At 52.9% G+C, this 18,949-nt stretch overlaps 2 protein-coding genes across 8 annotated transcripts in view; both read left to right on the top strand.

The window, feature by feature from the left end:
• Nucleotides 1-12,937, top strand: part of LOC149307085 (E3 ubiquitin-protein ligase NEDD4-like) — a 62,854-nt gene extending 49,917 nt beyond the window's left edge. For all 7 annotated transcript variants that reach the window (XM_089538003.1, XM_089538000.1, XM_089537998.1 and 4 more), the window contains 10 exons: nucleotides 260-381; nucleotides 468-538; nucleotides 704-799; nucleotides 1,594-1,667; nucleotides 2,796-2,856; nucleotides 2,953-3,012; nucleotides 3,133-3,240; nucleotides 3,658-3,754; nucleotides 10,914-10,986; nucleotides 11,077-12,937. In XM_089538003.1, coding sequence (XP_089394129.1) covers nucleotides 260-381; nucleotides 468-538; nucleotides 704-799; nucleotides 1,594-1,667; nucleotides 2,796-2,856; nucleotides 2,953-3,012; nucleotides 3,133-3,240; nucleotides 3,658-3,754; nucleotides 10,914-10,986; nucleotides 11,077-11,179 — 865 coding nt within the window. In that variant the 3' untranslated portion in view covers nucleotides 11,180-12,937. The remainder of the gene's footprint in view (nucleotides 1-259; nucleotides 382-467; nucleotides 539-703; nucleotides 800-1,593; nucleotides 1,668-2,795; nucleotides 2,857-2,952; nucleotides 3,013-3,132; nucleotides 3,241-3,657; nucleotides 3,755-10,913; nucleotides 10,987-11,076) is intronic.
• A 3,389-nt stretch (nucleotides 12,938-16,326) lies between these two features.
• The window catches only part of LOC149307084 (protogenin-like), a 57,994-nt gene continuing 55,371 nt past the window's right edge, over nucleotides 16,327-18,949 (top strand). Inside the window, exons 1-2 of the mRNA XM_089537990.1 lie at nucleotides 16,327-16,660; nucleotides 17,825-18,145. Of these exons, the coding sequence (XP_089394116.1) occupies nucleotides 16,582-16,660; nucleotides 17,825-18,145 (400 nt within the window). The 5' untranslated portion in view covers nucleotides 16,327-16,581. The remainder of the gene's footprint in view (nucleotides 16,661-17,824; nucleotides 18,146-18,949) is intronic.

Raw genomic sequence — 18,949 nt, 5'->3', positions numbered from 1 at the left:
AAGCCATGGCTAGACTGAATGGATGCCGAGCCCTTGCTTTGCAGCAAAGAGCTGTGGCAGTGTTGGGGGGCAACTGGATTTGCAATGAGAAGCCTTGATTCTGCCCCCAGAGCTGGGAAAGAGTCCTGTCACAATCTGTGTGGACAGCACTGGGACTGAAGGACCCATGTTCTGATGCCATGGAAGGCAGTTTCTTTGCTTGTTGTGGAAGTGTTGACTGTTAGGTTTGTGATGCATAAGACCTCTTCTTCTCTTGCAGGGATAATTATACTTTGCAGATCAATCCAAACTCCGGGATGTGCAACGAAGACCATCTGTCCTACTTCAAGTTCATCGGCCGCGTGGCAGGGATGGCTGTCTATCATGGGAAGCTCTTGGATGGTTAGTGTCATGGGTTGTGAATAATTTGTTCTGGATTTCCTTTTTCAAAATAACTTTGATAACCTAGTTCTTCCTCTTCACCCAAGGTTTCTTTATTCGCCCTTTTTACAAAATGATGCTTCAGAAGCCAATAACTCTTCACGATATGGAATCTGTGGTATGTAGTCCTTGGTGTCCACTGTAAACGCTTGGTGCCAGCATGCCTTGAGATTTCTGGGCTTAGCTGAGCTGCAGCCGATGGCTTACTCTCCCTGGCCCCAAGTAGCTGTATGAGAGGGGTCTTTAGCTGACAGGTTGTGATCCTGCCTTCCTTCCTATTCAGGACAGTGAGTACTACAGTTCCCTGAAATGGATTCTTGAAAATGATCCCACAGAATTGGACCTCCGGTTCACAGTGGACGAAGAACTTTTTGGGCAGGTTTGTTCCCTTACGGACTCTGTGTGTGTGTGTGTGTGTGTGTGTGTGTGTGTTATACAGGCTTTTTTGAACTTACGTAATCCAGTGTCCTTCATCTTTAGGATAGTGAGGTATGCCTTTGATAAGTTGTGTGGCTGTCAAATTCTTACTTTTCTGACTTAAAACTTGAGAGTGTGAGGTGCAACTTGTACTAAAAGTAGAACATCCTGTTAAAATGCTTTTTGATGTTGTTACACGGTGCGTGAGGCAACACGTTAACATATGGCACCAGATTCTCCACCTTTGTGACTGTAGTCAGTAGCTTGTGAGCTGGAGAAACACGTGTCGCTTTCTCAATGAGCAAAGAGACACTGTAATCTTCTCTCAGATGAGGCTTTTATTCATAGAAGAAGTTCCACTGTGTACAACACTAGATACATCGACACCATCCACATCAGTAACAACCCTCTCTGAAGCGCACACTGTCTCACTCTCCCTCGGTGACAGTTGAGAATGACAGTTGCATCAACATTCCAGTGATGCACTGTTTAAATGCTGACATATATAACTGCCACTAGAGCTGTAAATAACTTGCACAACAGCTCCAACTAGTGGCCACATCCATATCATTTTATCAGACCTGTTTACCATGGTCCTGACAGATCCCACCAACAAAGACATGTGTATTATAGGCCTGAACCCCACCATGGCTTTTCCATGGCACCAGAGGGTCTGCAGAGGCAGAGGAGGGTGTTAATGTAGCCTGCTTGTGTTACCTAGTGCTCAGTGTGCTTTGGTTCTCTGTTCATGTTCAGACTCATCAACACGAATTGAAGTGCGGAGGCTCAGAGGTGGTGGTCACCAACAACAACAAGCAGGAGTATATCCAGTGAGTAAGAGGCTGCATCTCTCCACACCTTTCCTCCTTCCTAGGGCCAGCCTGCCTACCCTTCTCCTGGGAAACTCCCCCTTCACTTCAGTACAAGTGGAGGAGGGGGAGGCAAGGCTATTGAGGAAGAGGAGGAGGATAGTAGTAGTAACAAGGGCAGACCACCAGTTCTCCATTACACGCTTGAACATCTTCCCCATCTGACTTACAGTTAGGGCCAGGCAGTTGTTAACTAAATTGCTAGGGTCCAAGGAAGACTCCCAAAACCAATATACTTATCTTTAGGGGAATTTGTGCTTAGCTGAGAAAGGGATTTCTAGTGCAGTTGGGACAACTGCAACCTTAGAGATCAAGCCCAATGTTTATAGAGTCAGCAATCACACAGTGTTCCAGAGGTGAGTTTCCAGATATGAATTATAACTTCATTATGGGGAATAGGCAGCACACACTCGCACACCAAAGCGTCCACACACGCTCAAAAGAACTAACAAGAAGGCACAGGTGGGGGGAGTGAGTAGAGGCAATGGGATCCGGAAAGGGGAAGGATCAATGGCCGCCGCAACAAACAGGGGTGGGCAAATCGAGGGGCTGAGCTTGATCAAACTGACTGGTCCACAATCCAAACTGAGCCCATGAGGGACTATTTCAACCAATATTTATACTCTCAAAGTAGCTAGGGGGCATCATCCTAGCTTGTGAATGGATTAAGATGGCTTTGAGATTGGTCTCCTGAATGGGGAAGAACGGAGTGAAACTGGACTGAATAGAAAACAAAAGGGATTAGTGCGCTGCATTGTTTACTCATGGGCTCTCATCCACAACGCTTTGTCCAGGGTCCCCCTCACTTCCCTCTCGGTGTGTTACAACTATTATGTCCTAACAGGGCGGGTTCCCTGCAATTCCTATTGCTAGCCCCTATGTGCAGGAGGCCAGGTTTGTCATGAGTCTGCATCCGGCTGTCCACAACACGGTCATAGGTGGGTCACCTAGCCTGTGCATTTTATTGTATTTTGATATCAGTTATGAGGGGTAAGATGGGGTCCCAAAAGCTTGGGGTGCCATGAATCATCCCTAAGTTTAGTGCCACGTTATAACATTTTAAACTAAATATTTCCTTCCATTTCACAGTCTTGTAATACAGTGGCGGTTTGTGAACAGGATACAAAAACAGATGGCTGCCTTTAAAGAGGTATTAAAATAGAGGAATAGTTTTGATAACTAACACTGATAAGTATGGGTACGCAAGCTATTGCTAAATTTGTCTTGAAACTTTTCTGTATTCTAGGGGTTTTTTGAACTTATACCACAAGATCTCATCAAAATTTTTGATGAAAATGAACTTGAGGTAAGGCTTGGTTCCCCCAAAACTTGGATTTGGGGCAGTTTTGTGTGACAATATTTTTTCCTGAGGGACCTCCTTTCTTATTCTCTCTTTCTTGCTCCCTTTCTCTTTCTTTGGAAATAGTTACTGATGTGTGGCCTGGGAGACGTTGATGTGAACGATTGGAGGGAGCACACAAAATACAAAAATGGCTACAACACAAATAACATTGTGATTCAGTGGTTTTGGAAGGTAAAACAAAAGGGAGTTTTTAGTCTTCAAGCAGGAATCTCTTTTGTGAGTCCTGTGGGCAGTACCCTTCTACAAGTGGCAAAGGGTTGGGCAGTGGGCATACAGCTTCCCAAGCACATTCCTTCTTTGTGGGGCGGTGGGGTGCCAAGGAGGGCTGGTGCCCCACCTGGAACGGGGTTCTGCTTCAGCGCCAGGGAGCTCAGTCCTGGCAGCCTCCTGAATGAAGAACAGATTCTCCTTTGTGCAGCAGGAGCCAAAATCACCCAGCCAGAAACTAGAACTACTTCACCTTTGAATCTGCCTTTAATCTGGGGTTTTAATTTGAGACAGTAAACAAGGCTTGCTGGACAAAGTGGAGGGCCCTGGAGCAGGGCAACGCGAGGAGCCTTTCAGTCAAACCTCTCTGTCTTTGCCTAGGCGGTGCTGCTGATGGATTCGGAGAAACGCATAAGACTGCTACAGTTTGTGACAGGCACGTCCCGGGTGCCGATGAATGGGTTTGCTGAACTGTATGGTATGTGCCCTCTCCCCTGCCTCTTTTGTAATTTGCCAATGTCATGCCTCGTAGGTTGGTTGCTAAAGAGTTAAAATGTGTTTAGGTCAGAGCACAAGGGTTTATCCATCCTTTCTTCTTCGTGGTCTCTGCAAATCATACAAATGGGTTTCACTGCGCCTGCGCAGTGCTGTTCGGAAACTTCTGGAATCACTGGGCAAAGTTTACTTTGCAACATATAGAAACTTTTTGGCGGTAACTCCGCCCACCCGTTATAAGGCCCCTGCCTTCCCGCTCTTTCCCCAGTTCCTTTTTTCCGCCGCGTTAGCTGCTGTTGGAACTTCGCTCATCGCTCAGTCTGATCAGAATCACTGGCTATTTGACTTCTGACCGTTCTTGACCATTCTACTTGCTGACCTCCCTATTGTACTTCGACCTCGGACCGTCTGACTTCGCTCTTGCATTCTCCTTTGGCTTCGTCGATCCGGAAAGATGTCGCCTCCCTTCAAAAAGTGCGATGTGTGCGGGGGCAAACTCCCGGTTCAGGACCCCCACTCGTCGTGTTTGCTTTGCTTGGGCAAGGACCACGACATGAAGGCTTGTCAGTTGTGTAGGTCCATGACGTCCCAAGCGAGGAAGAATCGGGAGTCCCGCTTGACCTCGGCGATCGCGCAGGGTAAGGTGCAGGGTGAGGGTTCCCGTCCGGCTTCCGCCCCTTCTCCAGCAACTGCGCCCTTGATTTCTAAGTCCCGAGAGAGCCCTGCGAGTGCCGTCTCTGCACCCCCGGTGACCGCTGCACCTTCCCATGTGGCCCGCGGCCCAGACAGGCCCAGTGCCACTGGCAAGTCTTCTCATGTGGCCAGTGGCCCTGACAGGTCCAGTGCCTCCGACAAGCCCTCGAAGCACCCCCACAAAACCTCGGGGACTGAGGGTTCGACAGCTGCAGCCTCCATGGCTCGGACAGTGTCTCTCTCCAGGTCCATCTCCGGGGCCAGTACCGGCCGGGATTCGTCCGTCTCGTCACAGAAGTCCAAACCGGCCAAGAAGGCTAAGGAAAAGGAAGATCGCGCTCCGACCACCGGCACATCTAAATCCAGCTCTTCTTCAGCTAAAGACAGGGCTCCCAAGCCTAGGTCCCCCAAGTCCGGAACTCCTGTGATCGTGGACCTCGAGGACAACCCATTCTTCCCTCCAGAGACGCCAAGGGCTCCGAAGAGGAAAGCCAAGGCCGCAGAGTCTGCATCGTCGGCTCCAAGGAAAAAGAAACTGCGTGAGGAGTCCTCCAAGGGGACCTCTACTTCCAAAGGTGCTTCTAAGTCTGCCGACCATCGCTCAGGTGCTAAGCACCGCTCTCTGGACCAACCGGTCCCGACTCCACAGGCTGCGGTTCGGCCCCGGACGGAGGTCCAGGAGCAGCCCTCGTCAGGGAGAATTGAGGGCGGTTCGGTCCCGAGTCTCTGCGGACTTACCACCGCTCCCTTTGGAGACTCTGGGGATGAAGGTTCACTGTCGGGAGGACGACGCTCCCGACCCCGGTCCCACATCCATCTGTCCTGCGGGCTTCGGGCGTCGAGCCGGAAGATCCTGAGGTCTTCTATGACTCCGAGGTGGACCAGTACTACATGGAGGTCCCTCGGGATACAGCGCTGCGCAGGTTTGAAGAAAAACGCCATCGCCAGATCCCTAAGGGGAAGGCCTCGGTGGCGGCACCCAAACTATCAGATGCAGGAACATCAAAAGCTGCAGCGACCCACCTGGACCCAAGGGCTCGTCCTTCAACAACCCTCATGACCAGCCCAGGATAGATGATTTGACGATCCAGTCTGACACTGAATCGGACATGGAGCCAGTACCGTCCCCAGCTTCCCCGTCTGATGATGAGCTCTCTCTCCAGGATTCTCCACAGGACATGCATCATCCAGAGCCAGCTTCCCCCACGGATGACTTGAGGACCTTTAGTGAGCATGTCATCAAAATGTCCAGGGCTCTGGACATTGAGCTGGCTTACCCTGAGTAGACAGCTCGGGACCCAGTAGAGCGCCGAGTGCATGGCCAGATCCCAACCCCACCGTCCATCCCTCTCCTGCCGTCGCTAGAGACCATCATCAAGAGGTCTTGGGAGACTCCTGCTTCTCTGGTTGGGACCTCACGCAAGATAGAATCACTCTACCGTGTCTCCCCCGCAAGCTGTGCCTGGCTGTCGACACACCTAAACAAAACTCAGCTATTGTAGAGGGTGCCCAGATTGCCTCTACCCACAAACAAGCTACCTCTCCTGTAGACCGTGAGGCCCGCAAAATTGATGGACTAGCCAAGAAGGCATACTCTGCAGCCTCGCTTGCCGTCAAGGCCATTAACTACATGGCCTGTATGGGGGCATACGTCCAGGCTCTCATGGAGGGTGTCTCCCCCTTGGTTCCAGACATCCCCGACGACACTCAGAGCAAGCTCATCGAGATTCGGGACGAGACACACTCTATCGGCGGCTGGCTTATCACTGCGTCCCGGAACATGGCCGGCTGTGTAGGAAGGGCCATGTCGGCATCGATGGCGCTCCGTCGACACGCCTGGCTGCGCGGCACGGACCTCACCCCGGGAGTCAAGGCGGCCATTGAAGAGATGCCTTTGGACGACTCGGGTCTCTTCAATACAGATACCGACGACCGCCTAAGCCGCAAATTTAAGATGAAGGCTGCGGCCAAGAAGCACAGCATGTCTTCCTCCGCGTCGACACCGTTCCGGAAGAAGCAGTGCCCGTGGCAGCCTCAAGGTCAGTCTTTTAGACCTTATGGCCAGGAGCGCCAATACTAGCACCAGGGGTCCCAACGTTCCAGGTACCCTTCCCAATCGTCCTCCTCTTCTGGCAGGCGAGGCGGCCCTCCCCAGTACTGAAAACCCCGTAGGCAGGACACCGAACAGTCCAAGAAAAGATCCTGAAGTGTTCCTGCGCGCTTCGTCCCATCTCCATTCTTTTTGAACATTCTCCAGCCCTTCATTAACACCTGGGCATCCATCACAACGGACTCTTGGGCTCTTGACATCGTCCGTAGGGGTTATGCCCTTGAGTTCCAAGAGCTCCCCCCAACCGGACCCTTCATGTCCACTCACCCCTCGGACACCCTTCTCGACGAAGTGTGCACTTTGCTGGACAAGGGGGCAATCTCCCCTTTATCGCCTGAACAATGCTCCAGGCCTTTTTTCTCCAGGTACTTCACGGTACCGAAGGCGGATGGGGGCATCAGACCCATCTTGGACTTGAGGAAGTTGAACCTTTTCCTTGAATACCGCCGGTTCCGGATGGTAACCTTGGCTTCTATTCTGCCGCTTCTCCACCAGGGCCTGTGGTTCGCGACGGTCGACTTGAAGGATGCCTACTTCCACATCGGAATTCGGGAGTCCCACCGGAGATTCCTCGCCTTCGCCATCGGCTCCACCGCGTACCACTACAACGTGCTCCCCTTTGGCCTTGCCACGGTTCCGAGGGTCTTCACAAAGTGCATGGCACCAGTGGTGGCATACCTTCATCAGAAGGGCTACAGAGTCTTCCCTTACCTGGACGACTGGTTTTTTGCCGCTGACTCTCAGCAGGAGCTCCGAGAGGCAGTCTCATTTGCCTTGCACCTTTTGGACTCCCTCGGACTGGTCGTCAATGGAGAGAAGTCCCACTTCACCCCGACCAGACAGGCCAAGTTCATTGGAGCCATCCTCGACTCCGAAAGATGCTCCGCCTTTCTCCCTCCGGACCGTTTCCAGGCGTTGGTGGCATTGCTGAGGCCTTGCATCTCTCACAGAAGGGTGAGGGCCAGGGACGTCCAAGTGGCTCTGGGCCACATGGTGTCAACGACATTCGTGACACCGTGGGCAAGGCTTCGCCTCCGACCTCTGCAGTCCTGGTTACTCTAAGTCTTCTCTCCGATGGAGGGCCCTCCGTCCAAGTGGCTCACGGTACCGAGACAGGTGGCCGCTTCACGGAGATGGTGGCTGGACGGCCGCAACGTCTGCATCGGGATGCACTTCCATCAACCCCAGCCTCAATTGACTTTGACAACCGATGCTTCCCTGGAGGGCTGGGACGCCCACCTGCACAACCTGGTTGTCAAGGACAAGTGGTCGACCCAGGACAAGCTTTTCCACATCAATGCTTTGGAGATGTTCGCAGTCGAAAAGGCTTTGAGGGCATTCGAATTCGCTGTCGCAGGCAAGGTGGTCCTCCTGAGGACGGACAACACCACCGTGATGTATTACATCAACAAGCAGGGAGGCACCAGATCCAAGACTCTGCTCGAGATTACTCTTCGCATTTGGGACTGGTGCATCCAGAGGCAGGTGCTCCTCCAGGCGATTCACCTTCCAGGAGAGGACAACGAGTTGGCGGACCGCCTAAGCAGATCCCCTTTGGTGTGCCACGAGTGGAGGCTTCATCCGGAGACGGTCAGCGACCTGTTCGATCGGTGGGGAACCCCCCAAGTCGACCTCTTTGCGACCGAATGGAACAGCCACTGTCCCCAGTTCTGCTCCAGAAGGCGAATGGACGGATCCCTCGGAGACGCGTTCGCCTTCCCTTGGTCGGGAGAGCTGCTCTACGCCTTCCCTCCCTTCCCTCTCGTCATCAGGGTGGTGTCCAAGATGACAACGGACCGTTCGGATGCGATCCTGATCACTCTGTGGTGGCCGAAACAGCCCTGGTTCGCATCCCTTCTCCACCTCTCCAAGAGATGCTTCCTCCGCCTTGACTTCCATCCCGACCTGCTGTCGATCCAGGACGGCCGGATTCTGCACCTGGACATCGAGAGCCTGCCGCTTGTGGCCTGGAGAATCCAGCCCTAGCCTCACTGCCGAACGCGGTGAGGACGGTGATCCTGGCTGCGCAGAAGCCATCCATCCAGCGGTCCTATACCCTGAAGTGGAGGAGGTTTAGCCTCTTCCTTGATCAAAAGGGCTTGTCTCCTGCTCAAGTTTCCACTCCAGTGGTGCTGGAGTTTTTGATGGCACTGTTGAATGAGGGGTTGTGCCTCACATCCATCAAGTGCTACCTCTCTGCCATTTGTTCCAGGTACCAATTTGAGGGTAGGGCTTCCTTCTTTAGGGACCCCCTGGTGAAGGGGTTCCTGAAGGGTTGGTCCAACCTGCACCCTCCTGTGTCAGTACCGGCCCCGGCTTGGAGCTTGGAGGCGGTGCTGGCCGCACTCCAATCCAAGCCCTTTGAACCGATGGCCACAGCGGACTTGAGACTACTGACTTGGAAAACCGCTTTTCTTGTGGCCATCACCTCTGCCCGCCGTGCGGGCTTACTCTGTGCCTTGTGGAGGGACCAGCCCTTCCTGAGGTTTCACAAGGACAAGGTGGTCCTTCGGACAGACATTACTTTCTTCCCTAAGGTTGTGTCTGCTTTCCACATGTGCCAGGACATTGTGTTGCCTACCCTCGCTTCCAATCCGACTTCGGATGCGGAGCGAAGCCTGCACTCTCTTGATGTCAGGAGAGCGCTGGCGTTTTACCAGGACAGAACTGCTGCCTCCGGTCGGTCCGAGAGACTTTTCCAATGCAACTCGGAACCGAAGAAGGGGTTGCCCGTGTCAGCGCCGAGGTTTTCCAAATGGGTGGCTGGTACCATCCACCTCTGCTATGAACTGCTGGGCAAACCTCTCCCTGGCAGGGTTCGGTCCCACTCCACAAGAGCAGTGTCAGCATCCTCTGCATTCCTGTTGGGCATTCCCTTGGAGGATGTCTGTAAGGCTGCTGTCTGGTCCCAGCCATTGACTTTATAAAACACTATAGGCTGGATGCCAGAGCCATCCGAGACGCAGCTTTCGGGAGGGCTGTGTTGGTTTCAGGGTTGCATTGATTGCACTACTGATGGTTTGTGTTGTCAGCATTTATGTACATAATGCCACTGTTTTACATTCTGTTGAATGTTGTTGAATGTTGATTTGCACAATTCCAATGGGACCGATCTTGCATGACCTTTGATCCCCTTCTCATGTTTTGCAGTGTTATTGCTGTGTTGAGTTTTTGTGCATGAACAAAAGACTGACTCTTTTTATGGTTCAAGGTGTTTATTGTTGCAATAAATATACTCTTAGTTTACCATAGCTTTGGTTTCAGGACACTCCCTCCGCCGCATAACTAAGCTTGTCAGTCTAAACCCATTTGTATGATTTGCAGAGACCATGAAGAAGAAGGACAAGTTGCTCACCTGTAACAGTATTTCTTCGAGTGGTCATCTGCGAATACATACAAATCCCACCCGTCCATCCCCTCAGTGTCCTGCTCTTATTGACTCTTTCCATCGCCTGCTTGGCGGAAAAATTGCGGAACTGGGGAAAGAGCGGGAAGGCAGGGGCCTTATAACGGGTGGGCGGAGTTACTGCCAAAAAGTTTCTATATGTTGCAAAGTAAACTTTGCCCAGTGATTCCAGATGTTTCCGAACAGCACTGCGCAGGCGCAGTGAAACCCATTTGTATGTATTCGCAGATGACCACTCGAAGAAATACTGTTACAGGTGAGCAACCTGTCCGTCTCAACTGTATACATCTGATCACGTTTGTTGACTGAGCGTTATGGCAGCCCTTTAAGGCTGCTCTCCTGCCCTGTGTGTGACAAGTGGGCTTTGGGTGCGAAGTTGAGAAGGCAAAGGCCTCCAACTGGGGGCCCTGGGATCAAAGGATGCAGTTCTGGGGGTTCCCAAGGCCCTTTCCATGCTACACATTGCAGATTATCCACATACATGGCTGAGAGAAAAAAGCAAGGAATGGCTATTTCCAAGGAAAAGGGGCAAAGAGCAGGAAAGGGGGCTTCTGTGCCTCCACCCCACTCACCCACCTCCATCAACCCACAAGGGCCCAGGGTTTCAGAGCTTTTGTCTGGGACTTTCTTTTTCTTTTTGCTTTCCTTTCTTTTACTTAGAGACATATTGCAGTGCTGCAATTCCACTTTACCTGCCATGGCTCCATTCTGGAATCCTGGGATTTGCAGTTTAGGGAGGAATGCTGAGAATTCTGTGCCACAGAGCTCTAGTACATCCCCAGTCTCAAACCCAAAGATTCTGTTGAATGCTGTCATGGCGGTTAAAGTGGAGTCATCACACTGTAATTGTGTGGTGTGAAAGGGCTTTACGGTCATCTCTCGGGTGAAAGTAACATTTCTTTCCAAACTGAGTCTCTCGCTCTTTCCTTGCAGGCTCAAACGGACCACAGTTGTTCACTATTGAGCAGTGGGGCACCCCAGAGAAGCTGCCAAGAGCTCACACTTGGTAAATATGCCTGTATGGGCAACATGACTCGGGCCCCATGCCTCCTGCTTTCTCCTGGCCTTTCATTGGTGCCTTTCTTCTCTCCCGCAGCTTTAACCGCTTGGACTTGCCTGCCTATGAGTCCTTTGAAGACTTGTGGGACAAGTTACACATGGCCATAGAAAACGCTCAGGGGTTTGATGGTGTGGACTGAGGCCACGGGCAGAGGCAGGCCGTACCTCTCCTTCTGTGCTGCAATTTGAAGACGTTTACAAGCAAAACACATTTATTCCAGGGAATCCATTGCTGTTTTTGCAGGGCAATTGAATCTTTATGGTATCATTTTTTTTTAAAAAAAAAGTGTTATTTCAGTAATGCTTAACTGCATTTTGCATTTCAAACTCTTTGCCTGTACCCTTAGTGGGTGCAACACAAACTCTGATGAGACTGACAGGATCTTTGAATTACCTCTTACAAAAACATTTGCCTTCTTAGCACTCTGAACTACTGAAAGTGTAAGCTGTGAGAAAGAAAAGTTGTGTCCGTCCGTCCGTCTGTCCATCCATGTATGGCTCCTCTCACTTCTGAAATGGCACAGTAGCATGATGTGGGTTGTGCTCTTGGGCCGTCAGGCCTTTCTACAGCATTTCCAAAGCACCTTACTCTGTACGTCTGTCTGTCTGTCTTTAGGAAAACGTTTAAATGTTTTCATACTGTGACGCCTTTGCAGAATGTACCAGCTCTGTCTGCGGTTGTGGGCATTGCTGGCAGCTTGAATTCTGCAGGGCTTGGGCCCTTGGGGCCAAGTCCTGGATGATGATGGGGTGTTGCTTTGGGCCTCTTGAATTAGGCAGGAGTGGCGCCGCTCCTGCAGGGCCTTGTGCAGGAGAAGCTCCCCTCCCTTGACTGTGCGCTCTGCTCTCAGTCCTGATGTGTCTATTTCTACACTTTTTTAACTTTTGGGACTGAAAGTAGCATGGACTTGAGCGAGACTATTTTAGAATCTGTCTGAATTTATATATTAGTGTATTTTTTTGGGTAAATTGTATTTTGATAAATTGTCTAACAAACAATATTTCCAACCTTTCCTTCCTCAAACTCTGAACTATCACTTTGGGGTTTCCCCCCCTCTTTGCTCTTTGAATACCACAGTGTTAAGCAAAACACCTTTCCCATATCCATCCTTCCAGTATTGCACCACCAAAATATAGGCATGTTTACAGGGTTTGATGGGCCAATTTCAGCTTTCAATCAGATAAGTGCAAATGTGAGTGACACTTTGCCGAATGCACCCAGGGCAGAACCTGGCCCTGAAATTTGTTTACACATTACTTTATTCTCTCCTTCTACCCTTAACCTGGCTGCTTTTTAAACATTTTCTCAGTGTTTAGCCTAGAAACCAAATAGAATGTAGTATAACCAAAGTAATAGTAAATAACGTGCAATTTATGGAGAACTAGCAGTGAACAAGTTGAGCATGAAGCTTTTTTTAATACAATGGTTAAACTGAGTGGTTTTTTTTTACCTGAGTTTGGGATCTGCTGCCCAGGCGGTTGTGGTCCAGATGGAGGATCTCCTCTCAGAGCCCCTTTCTGTGCCCATTACACTGGAGGCCGGGTGGTCACCAAACCCGGTGGGCTGCCCACTAGCCATGGAGAAGGACAGGGCTGTGGCCAGTGGCTTCATTCTGCCCAGAAAGTGCCCAGAGACCTCTGCCGCTTGCTGGACAAAGCAGTCTTAAGGCATCTCTAGTACGTACCCCCCTTGGACCCAGTCTCTCAGGCAGAGAATGACAGGGAAATGGAAGTAACTAACTATTCAGCCTACATACTATTTTGTTTTTGCGTGTGTGGGTTGTGTATGTGTGTGTGTATAAAACTCAGAATGATCTGCCTGTATAGATTTGAATGTAACAGTACTTCAGTCTAACCAATGAAGAATCTGAAACGGTAAATAAAGTTTATTCTACTAAGTTGTTCTTCTTCTTTATTTAAGTTAATTGAGGAGAGACATTTCTGGAACTGCTTCAAGCTCCTAATTGTCCAGAGTGCAATCGAAATGCAAGGAGCCTCTTTCCCACAAGTGCTTTCTAGCCAGGCAAATGCCTCTTCTGCGCTTACAAAAAGCCCTGCCCATAAAACCCATTGTTGCAACATCTAATAAAGCCCACGAGAATGGAATAACTGTGATTTACAGATATCAGTGAAAACTGTTACTGTGATTTTAAAATATCTGTGATTCAAAACTGTAATTTTCTGTGATTTCTGTGATCTGTACACTACATACTACTGCTACTGATCCAGAATCACAGAATTGTTTGCAGTAGTTACTTTTGTGACTGGTAAGTGGAAGCACCTTTGACCCAAGGATTGAACCAGTGATTTTCTGTTATTTCAGTGGTTCTTGTGACCTGGCCACAACTGATACTGACAGGAGCAGAATGAATCACAGTCACTGAAAAAGTAGTTCTGTGAAAATCACATTTTAGAGCTCAGTAGCAGAATGAATCACAGTCACTGAAAATCAGTTTCGCATTCAAGCCAGTCACAGTTCCAAACCTAATGAATATCTGTGAAAAAGTAACAGTTCTGTGATACTATTCCATTTTTACTTGAACCCTTTGAAACCCAGAGAACTTGGATTGGGCAGATCATGGCTTCTGGAGGGTGAGCCTTCCTGTGAAACCCTTAGACAGAGTGATCCGGAATTCAGTTTTTCAGGGGGGAAAGAGGGTGGGTTGCCCTTCAAAATGGCAGCATGATGCACAGTGATGTCCATCTGGAGCAGAGCAGGTCAGCCTTAATCCATGACTTGAGGGGCTTTTGGTGGGAACCCTGACCCCCCAACTCTGAGGCGGTTGCTTCAGCATCCTTGCCTCTGCTCCTTTCTATCTGTAGCACAAGTGCCCTTGAGAGGAGCTCCCTTCCAGCAGCCCTTGGAATTGCTTGGTGAGACTTTTTGAAAAGGTTACCTTTCACATTTCCACACTTTCTCCCAGTCACTTTGGACTCCCACGAACATTGGAAGTGGAGTTACAGCTGCTCAAAGCATCTGAGGCGTCAAAGGGGGTTGCACTTTGAAGCTGCCTGTTGATTCATCTCTCTCTCTCTTTTAGGCAAAGAATGCCAGAGATGATTTTGTCTGAAATGTAGCCTCCAGCACCTGGGATTTCTTGGCGGTCTCCCATCCAAGGACTGGCCGAGGCTGGCCCTGCTGTGCTCCCAAGGTGAGCTGGGATCTGGTGCCTGGAGGAGCCTTGGTAGGGGCCCACACCTGGCTCCTCCATCCCTCCATCCAGGCTGGCCCTGGCTCTCCCAAAGCAGTGCTATTAGCCCACGTATTTCCACCAGGGGGCGCACTAGACCGGCCTGTCAATCAGTGTTGCCAACAAGCCTCGAAAATATTATTCCCTGGAATGAAGATTTTACCAGAATCCCCCAATATTTATTATTATTATTATTCAGTCGAAATCCTTGGATTCCGGGGAATTCCCCAGAAATTGGCAATGGTGCTTCAATGGTCAGAAGAGGCCCCAAAGGCCGGCCCTTCGGGGGAAGACGAGAGCGAAAGAGAGCGAGCAGCTCAGGCGCCATCTTCTTTGGCGGGGCTGGCTTCTAGTTCTGCTTCCTTTGCCTTTGGAGGGTCTCCCAGAAATGCTGAAACCCAGTAATTAGAGGAAGGGCTGAAGCTGTTTCCAAGAGAGCAGAGGGGAGCCTTGAGGGGCCCTGCGTGGCTCTCTGGCCCCAGATGGAAGCTGGGAATGGAAGGGTCTTTTGCGGAGGGAGAAGGGGCTGGGAGGAGGCTCCTCCATCTTTCTTTGGAGCCAGGAGAGGGCAGATGATCCAGATCCATGGCTGTTTCCAAGGAGAGGGGGCTTCTGTGCCTCCAGAAGCCCCCAAGGGCCCAGGGTTTAGAGCCTGTGTCTGGGAGCCTCTTTTCCTTTTGGCTTTCCTTTCTTTGGCTCAGCAGAAGCAGCAGGCCTTTCCTCTTTTGCCTGGCTGCCCTTAAGCAAAATGCAGCAGCATCTCCAGTTCCAGCGTAGCCTCTCCTTTTAAAAAGGCAAGCCTATCAATAGACGAAGGCCTTGGCCAAATTCCCCCCAAGGATTGACTGAAGCCCCCAAGCTCCTTTTGCTCGCCCTCTGAGGCCCCTTCAGTCTGAGAGGAGGATCATGGAGGAACGAGGGGAGGCAGGCAGGCAGGCGGCCCTTGGTTTTGGCGGGGAGCTCTCTGGCAACGTAGGCAAGCCAGAAACAGGCTTCTGGTGCAGAGCTTAACCCGCCACAAATACAGGGTTAGGAACCGGATCACGTTCCCCGCCTCAGCCAGAGATGGCAGGGCTGCCTCCTGCTTCTTCCTTGAGGCTGGCGCTGGGCCTAGTTGCCTCCGAGAGAGCAGACGCCTTGCCTGGCTTTGCTTCCGCAGAAAGGGTTAGGGAGTCAGGAGGACAGAGCAAGGGCTCCAGGAAACCTAGTAGCTGCAGAAGAGCCCCCTTCCTCCTTGGCTTTCTTCCCGGCCGGGGGCCAGGAGGCTGCAGCCCCGCTGGCTTGCCCTCCTCTTCCGGGGTTTCAAGGCATGTTTGGGGGAGCTTTCAGCTACCTCGGCCAGGGGAAAGGCCTGAGACCTCCGCCTCCCCTTGGGCCCCACTTCTTTCTGGAATGGATGCTAAGATCCCGGTGTAATGCCTCGGGAAGCAAGCGAGGCTCTTCGTTGTGGAGAAGACTAGCAGCCCACATCTCGCCTTGGGGCAGGAGGAGCTGGGTCTCCCGCCCAAGGGAGAGAGTGGCTCTTGGGGCGAGGAGGGCAGGGCCTGGCCGGGGGCAGAGGGCCCTTGCGGGCTGCCAGGGCTGCTCTCCCTCTCTCCCAGGCGCCCCCATTCCTCCCCAGCCCCTTCCGGAGGTTTGAGGGTGAATCCTGGGCCCAAAGCTCCCAGGAGGAGAGGCCCTCCGAGCACCTGGCCTTGCTTGGCCAAGGCGGCCTCCAGGGCTAAGAGGCGCCTGGCTGTGGCTGTGGTTGCGGGGGTTTTAGGGCAGACCTCCCTCCGCAGGACCCGTCCTCCTGAACCCGTTGTGTTTCTCCAGCCCCAGCAAAAGGAAGGCTGAAAGAGGAAGGAAAGCGTGCCAGCCTGAATGGAAACCCTGCAAGGTCTGGAGGGCAGAGGAGGAGCAGGCCGCGCAGGAGTCCCAGGGAAGGGATGGAAGGCCCTGCCTCGCCTCGCCTCGCCCGCGGCTGCCTTTGCGGGAGGGAGGGAGGGAGCAGAGCGGCTCCACGTACCTTCCCCCCCCCCCCGAGGCCCTGGAGCCCGGCCGGCTGCCTCCCTTCCTTCCCGCCGCCAGGAGGCGCCTTTCAGCCCAGAGGGAGGGGCCTGGGCCCGGGGCTGCCCTCCCCTCAGAGCCAGCGGAGGACAGCGGAGGAAGGGGCCCGGCTGCAACAGAAGCCCAGCGCTCCGGAGCAAGAAGGAGGCGGCTCGGCAGAGGGCCAGCAAGGCAGACCCTCCGCAAGCCGGCCAGCCAGCCATCCGCCAGGGAGCCCGGGAGCCCTGCCTGCTCCTCTCTGGCTCTGCTTGTGGGCCATGCCCCGGAGCCTCCTCTGCCTCCGTCGCTGCCGGTGCCGCTGAATGGCTGCCCGGAGGAGCAGGGCAGGCGACCCCCTCCGCCTCCTCCGCCTGGCCTTCCTCCTGGCCGCCTGCCTCCCAGGTAAGAGCCCCCAGGCTCCGCTCCCTGCCCCGCCAGGCAGGCAGGCAGGCAGGGGCCCGGAGCCTTTCCCCGCCTGCCGGCCTGTCTGCCTGCCTGTCTTCCTCCGCGTGGCTCTGTTTTTGGGCTCCGGAGGATGCTCTCCCTTCGGAACAAGCGCCCAGGAGCGGGAGGAGGCAGGGCGCTCCTCTCCCCCTCCCTGCCCATGCCCCCCAGTGGGGAAGGGCCCCTTTCCCGGGAGTCGGCGGAGGAGTATCTGGGGGGAGGCAGCCCAGTCCATCCCAGTGCCTTTGGGGGTCTCTCCCTTTGACCCGGAGACCTTCTCCCCTTCCTTCCTTCCCTCCCTGCCTCGCTCTTCGGGGCCCTGACCCGCGGAGGACCGAGGAGAGAAGGGGCCCCAGGCTGGGTTTGGGGCAGCAGCGCTAAAGCCGCTTGGTTTGTTCGATAATAGAAAAGCCAAGTACAAAGACACGTTTTTATTGCTGTTGTTGTTGTTATTCTTATTCTTAATTTAAAGCTGCTTCTTCATCCCAGGAGGGCCTCCTCCCTCAAATGGGAGTTGCAGTGCCTTCTCTTGAGAGGATGCTCTGCCAGGGGACCCTGAGTGGAGCTCAGCTGCAAATGATGTTTTGGACTAACGCTCCCAGAATCCCCACCGGCTGACGCTTGGCCTTGCTGCTGCCTGGCACCTTCTGGGAGTGGAAGGCCAAAAGTCCTCCAGGATGAGGAGCAAGGGAGCCAAGCCATGGCCCTGAATGGCCCAGGAGCACAAAGGGGGAGCAACCACCACAGTAGTAGCCACTCTGCTGGAGGGGACCCCTTGCCTTGCCTTGCCTTGATCTCTGCTGAGCTGCGAGATGCAGGGCCTGTCCGCCCCGGGCTTTGAGCTGGACCACCTTCCACTCATCCAGGGCCCTGCAGGCACGTCTGGCCAAGAATGGTCTCTTGGGAGTGATCTTTCTCCAGCATAGAGCGGCTGGAGTCCTGCACATGGCTGCACACTGTGTATTTGCCACACAGGAGGGTCCCTTATAGTATGGCAGAGTGTGAACACAGAGGCACACTTGGTTGTCATTCAAGAGGCCGTGTCGCACAACTGTCCAGTGCAAAGTCTCTCTCCCTGGCTGCCTTTCTGACCCCTTCTTCCTTCCTTCCTCCTTTTCCCAGGAATCTGCTGCTTTAGTGACCTCTTTTTTGTGAAGGAGCCCCAGGACGTGACTGTGGCCCGCAAGAACTCAGTGGTGCTGGAGTGCCAGGCCCAGGGGGAAGCCCCCATCACCGTCACATGGCTCCGAAATGGGGCAAAGGTTCTGGAGGACAAGCGGGTCTACACCTTGCCCAACGGCTCCCTCTACATCAGCGAAGTGGAGAGCAGACGTGGCGGTGGTGATGGGGATACGCTGCGGGCGGACGAAGGGTCCTACCAGTGCCTGGCTCTGAACAAATACGGTGCCATCCTCAGCCGCAAGGCCCACCTCACCTTGGCCAGTAAGTCACCCTTCTGCCCCACTTTGGGAAAGGAGGAAGGCGGCAACTCCTCTTGCCCATGGCCGAGAAAAGGGATGCCAACCTTCCTCCTCTGTGGCATCTAATTCATCCTGAAAATGTTTGCTTTTCTAGGAGCCCCTCTCAACCAAGCTCCAAGTTGGCAAGGAAGGCCCAGGCTGGGATCCTGTTGGTTGCTCCCAAGCAGAGTAGACCCATTGGGTCAGTTGTAGGTAGCTCCCACTAAGCCAATGAGTCTACTCTGCACATGAGAAACAGAGGGCTTAGAACTTGACAGCTCTGCAAAGAGGCTTTTGTCCAACTGGGTGGATACTCTGGACCTTGTTTCCCATCTGTCCTTGCCAGCATAGCAACCATGGGAGCAACCATCCAAAACATCAAGAGGGTTGGAGAAGCCAGGCTTCTGGGTGTTGCATCAGTGCTGTCTGAAGGTACAGCAAAGATCTCTCCTTAGTGGGACTTAGATGAGGCTATGCTGCCTCCAGCATCCTCCTCCTCTGTGCTTCCAGAGGCATCTCTTAATTGGTGCTACCATATGGGCTGATGGTGGTATGTTTTGGGGTGGAGGGTGGGGGGGGGAGTGGGGCAGGATAGCACCCCTCCCTCCTCAGCGAGTAGCAGCATGACTTTCACAGGCGAGGGAAGCCTCCCAAATAGTGTTTGCTTCTGCAGAGTTACATGACCAACCTCCTTGGCATGATGGTTGCCAAAGATTGCTGCAAGGAATCTAGGTCCCAGTGGTCTCCCATCGTGGTCCTATGCCTCTGATGGGCTCCAGTCCATAAA

Source organism: Sceloporus occidentalis, unplaced genomic scaffold (genome assembly GCF_023333645.1).
Source record: "Sceloporus occidentalis isolate IW3139 unplaced genomic scaffold, rSceOcc1.0.p SCAF_9, whole genome shotgun sequence".
Lineage (NCBI taxonomy): Eukaryota > Metazoa > Chordata > Lepidosauria > Squamata > Phrynosomatidae > Sceloporus > Sceloporus occidentalis.
The sequence above is the reverse complement of the archived record's forward strand: the minus strand, read 5'-3'. Positions and strand labels throughout refer to the sequence as shown.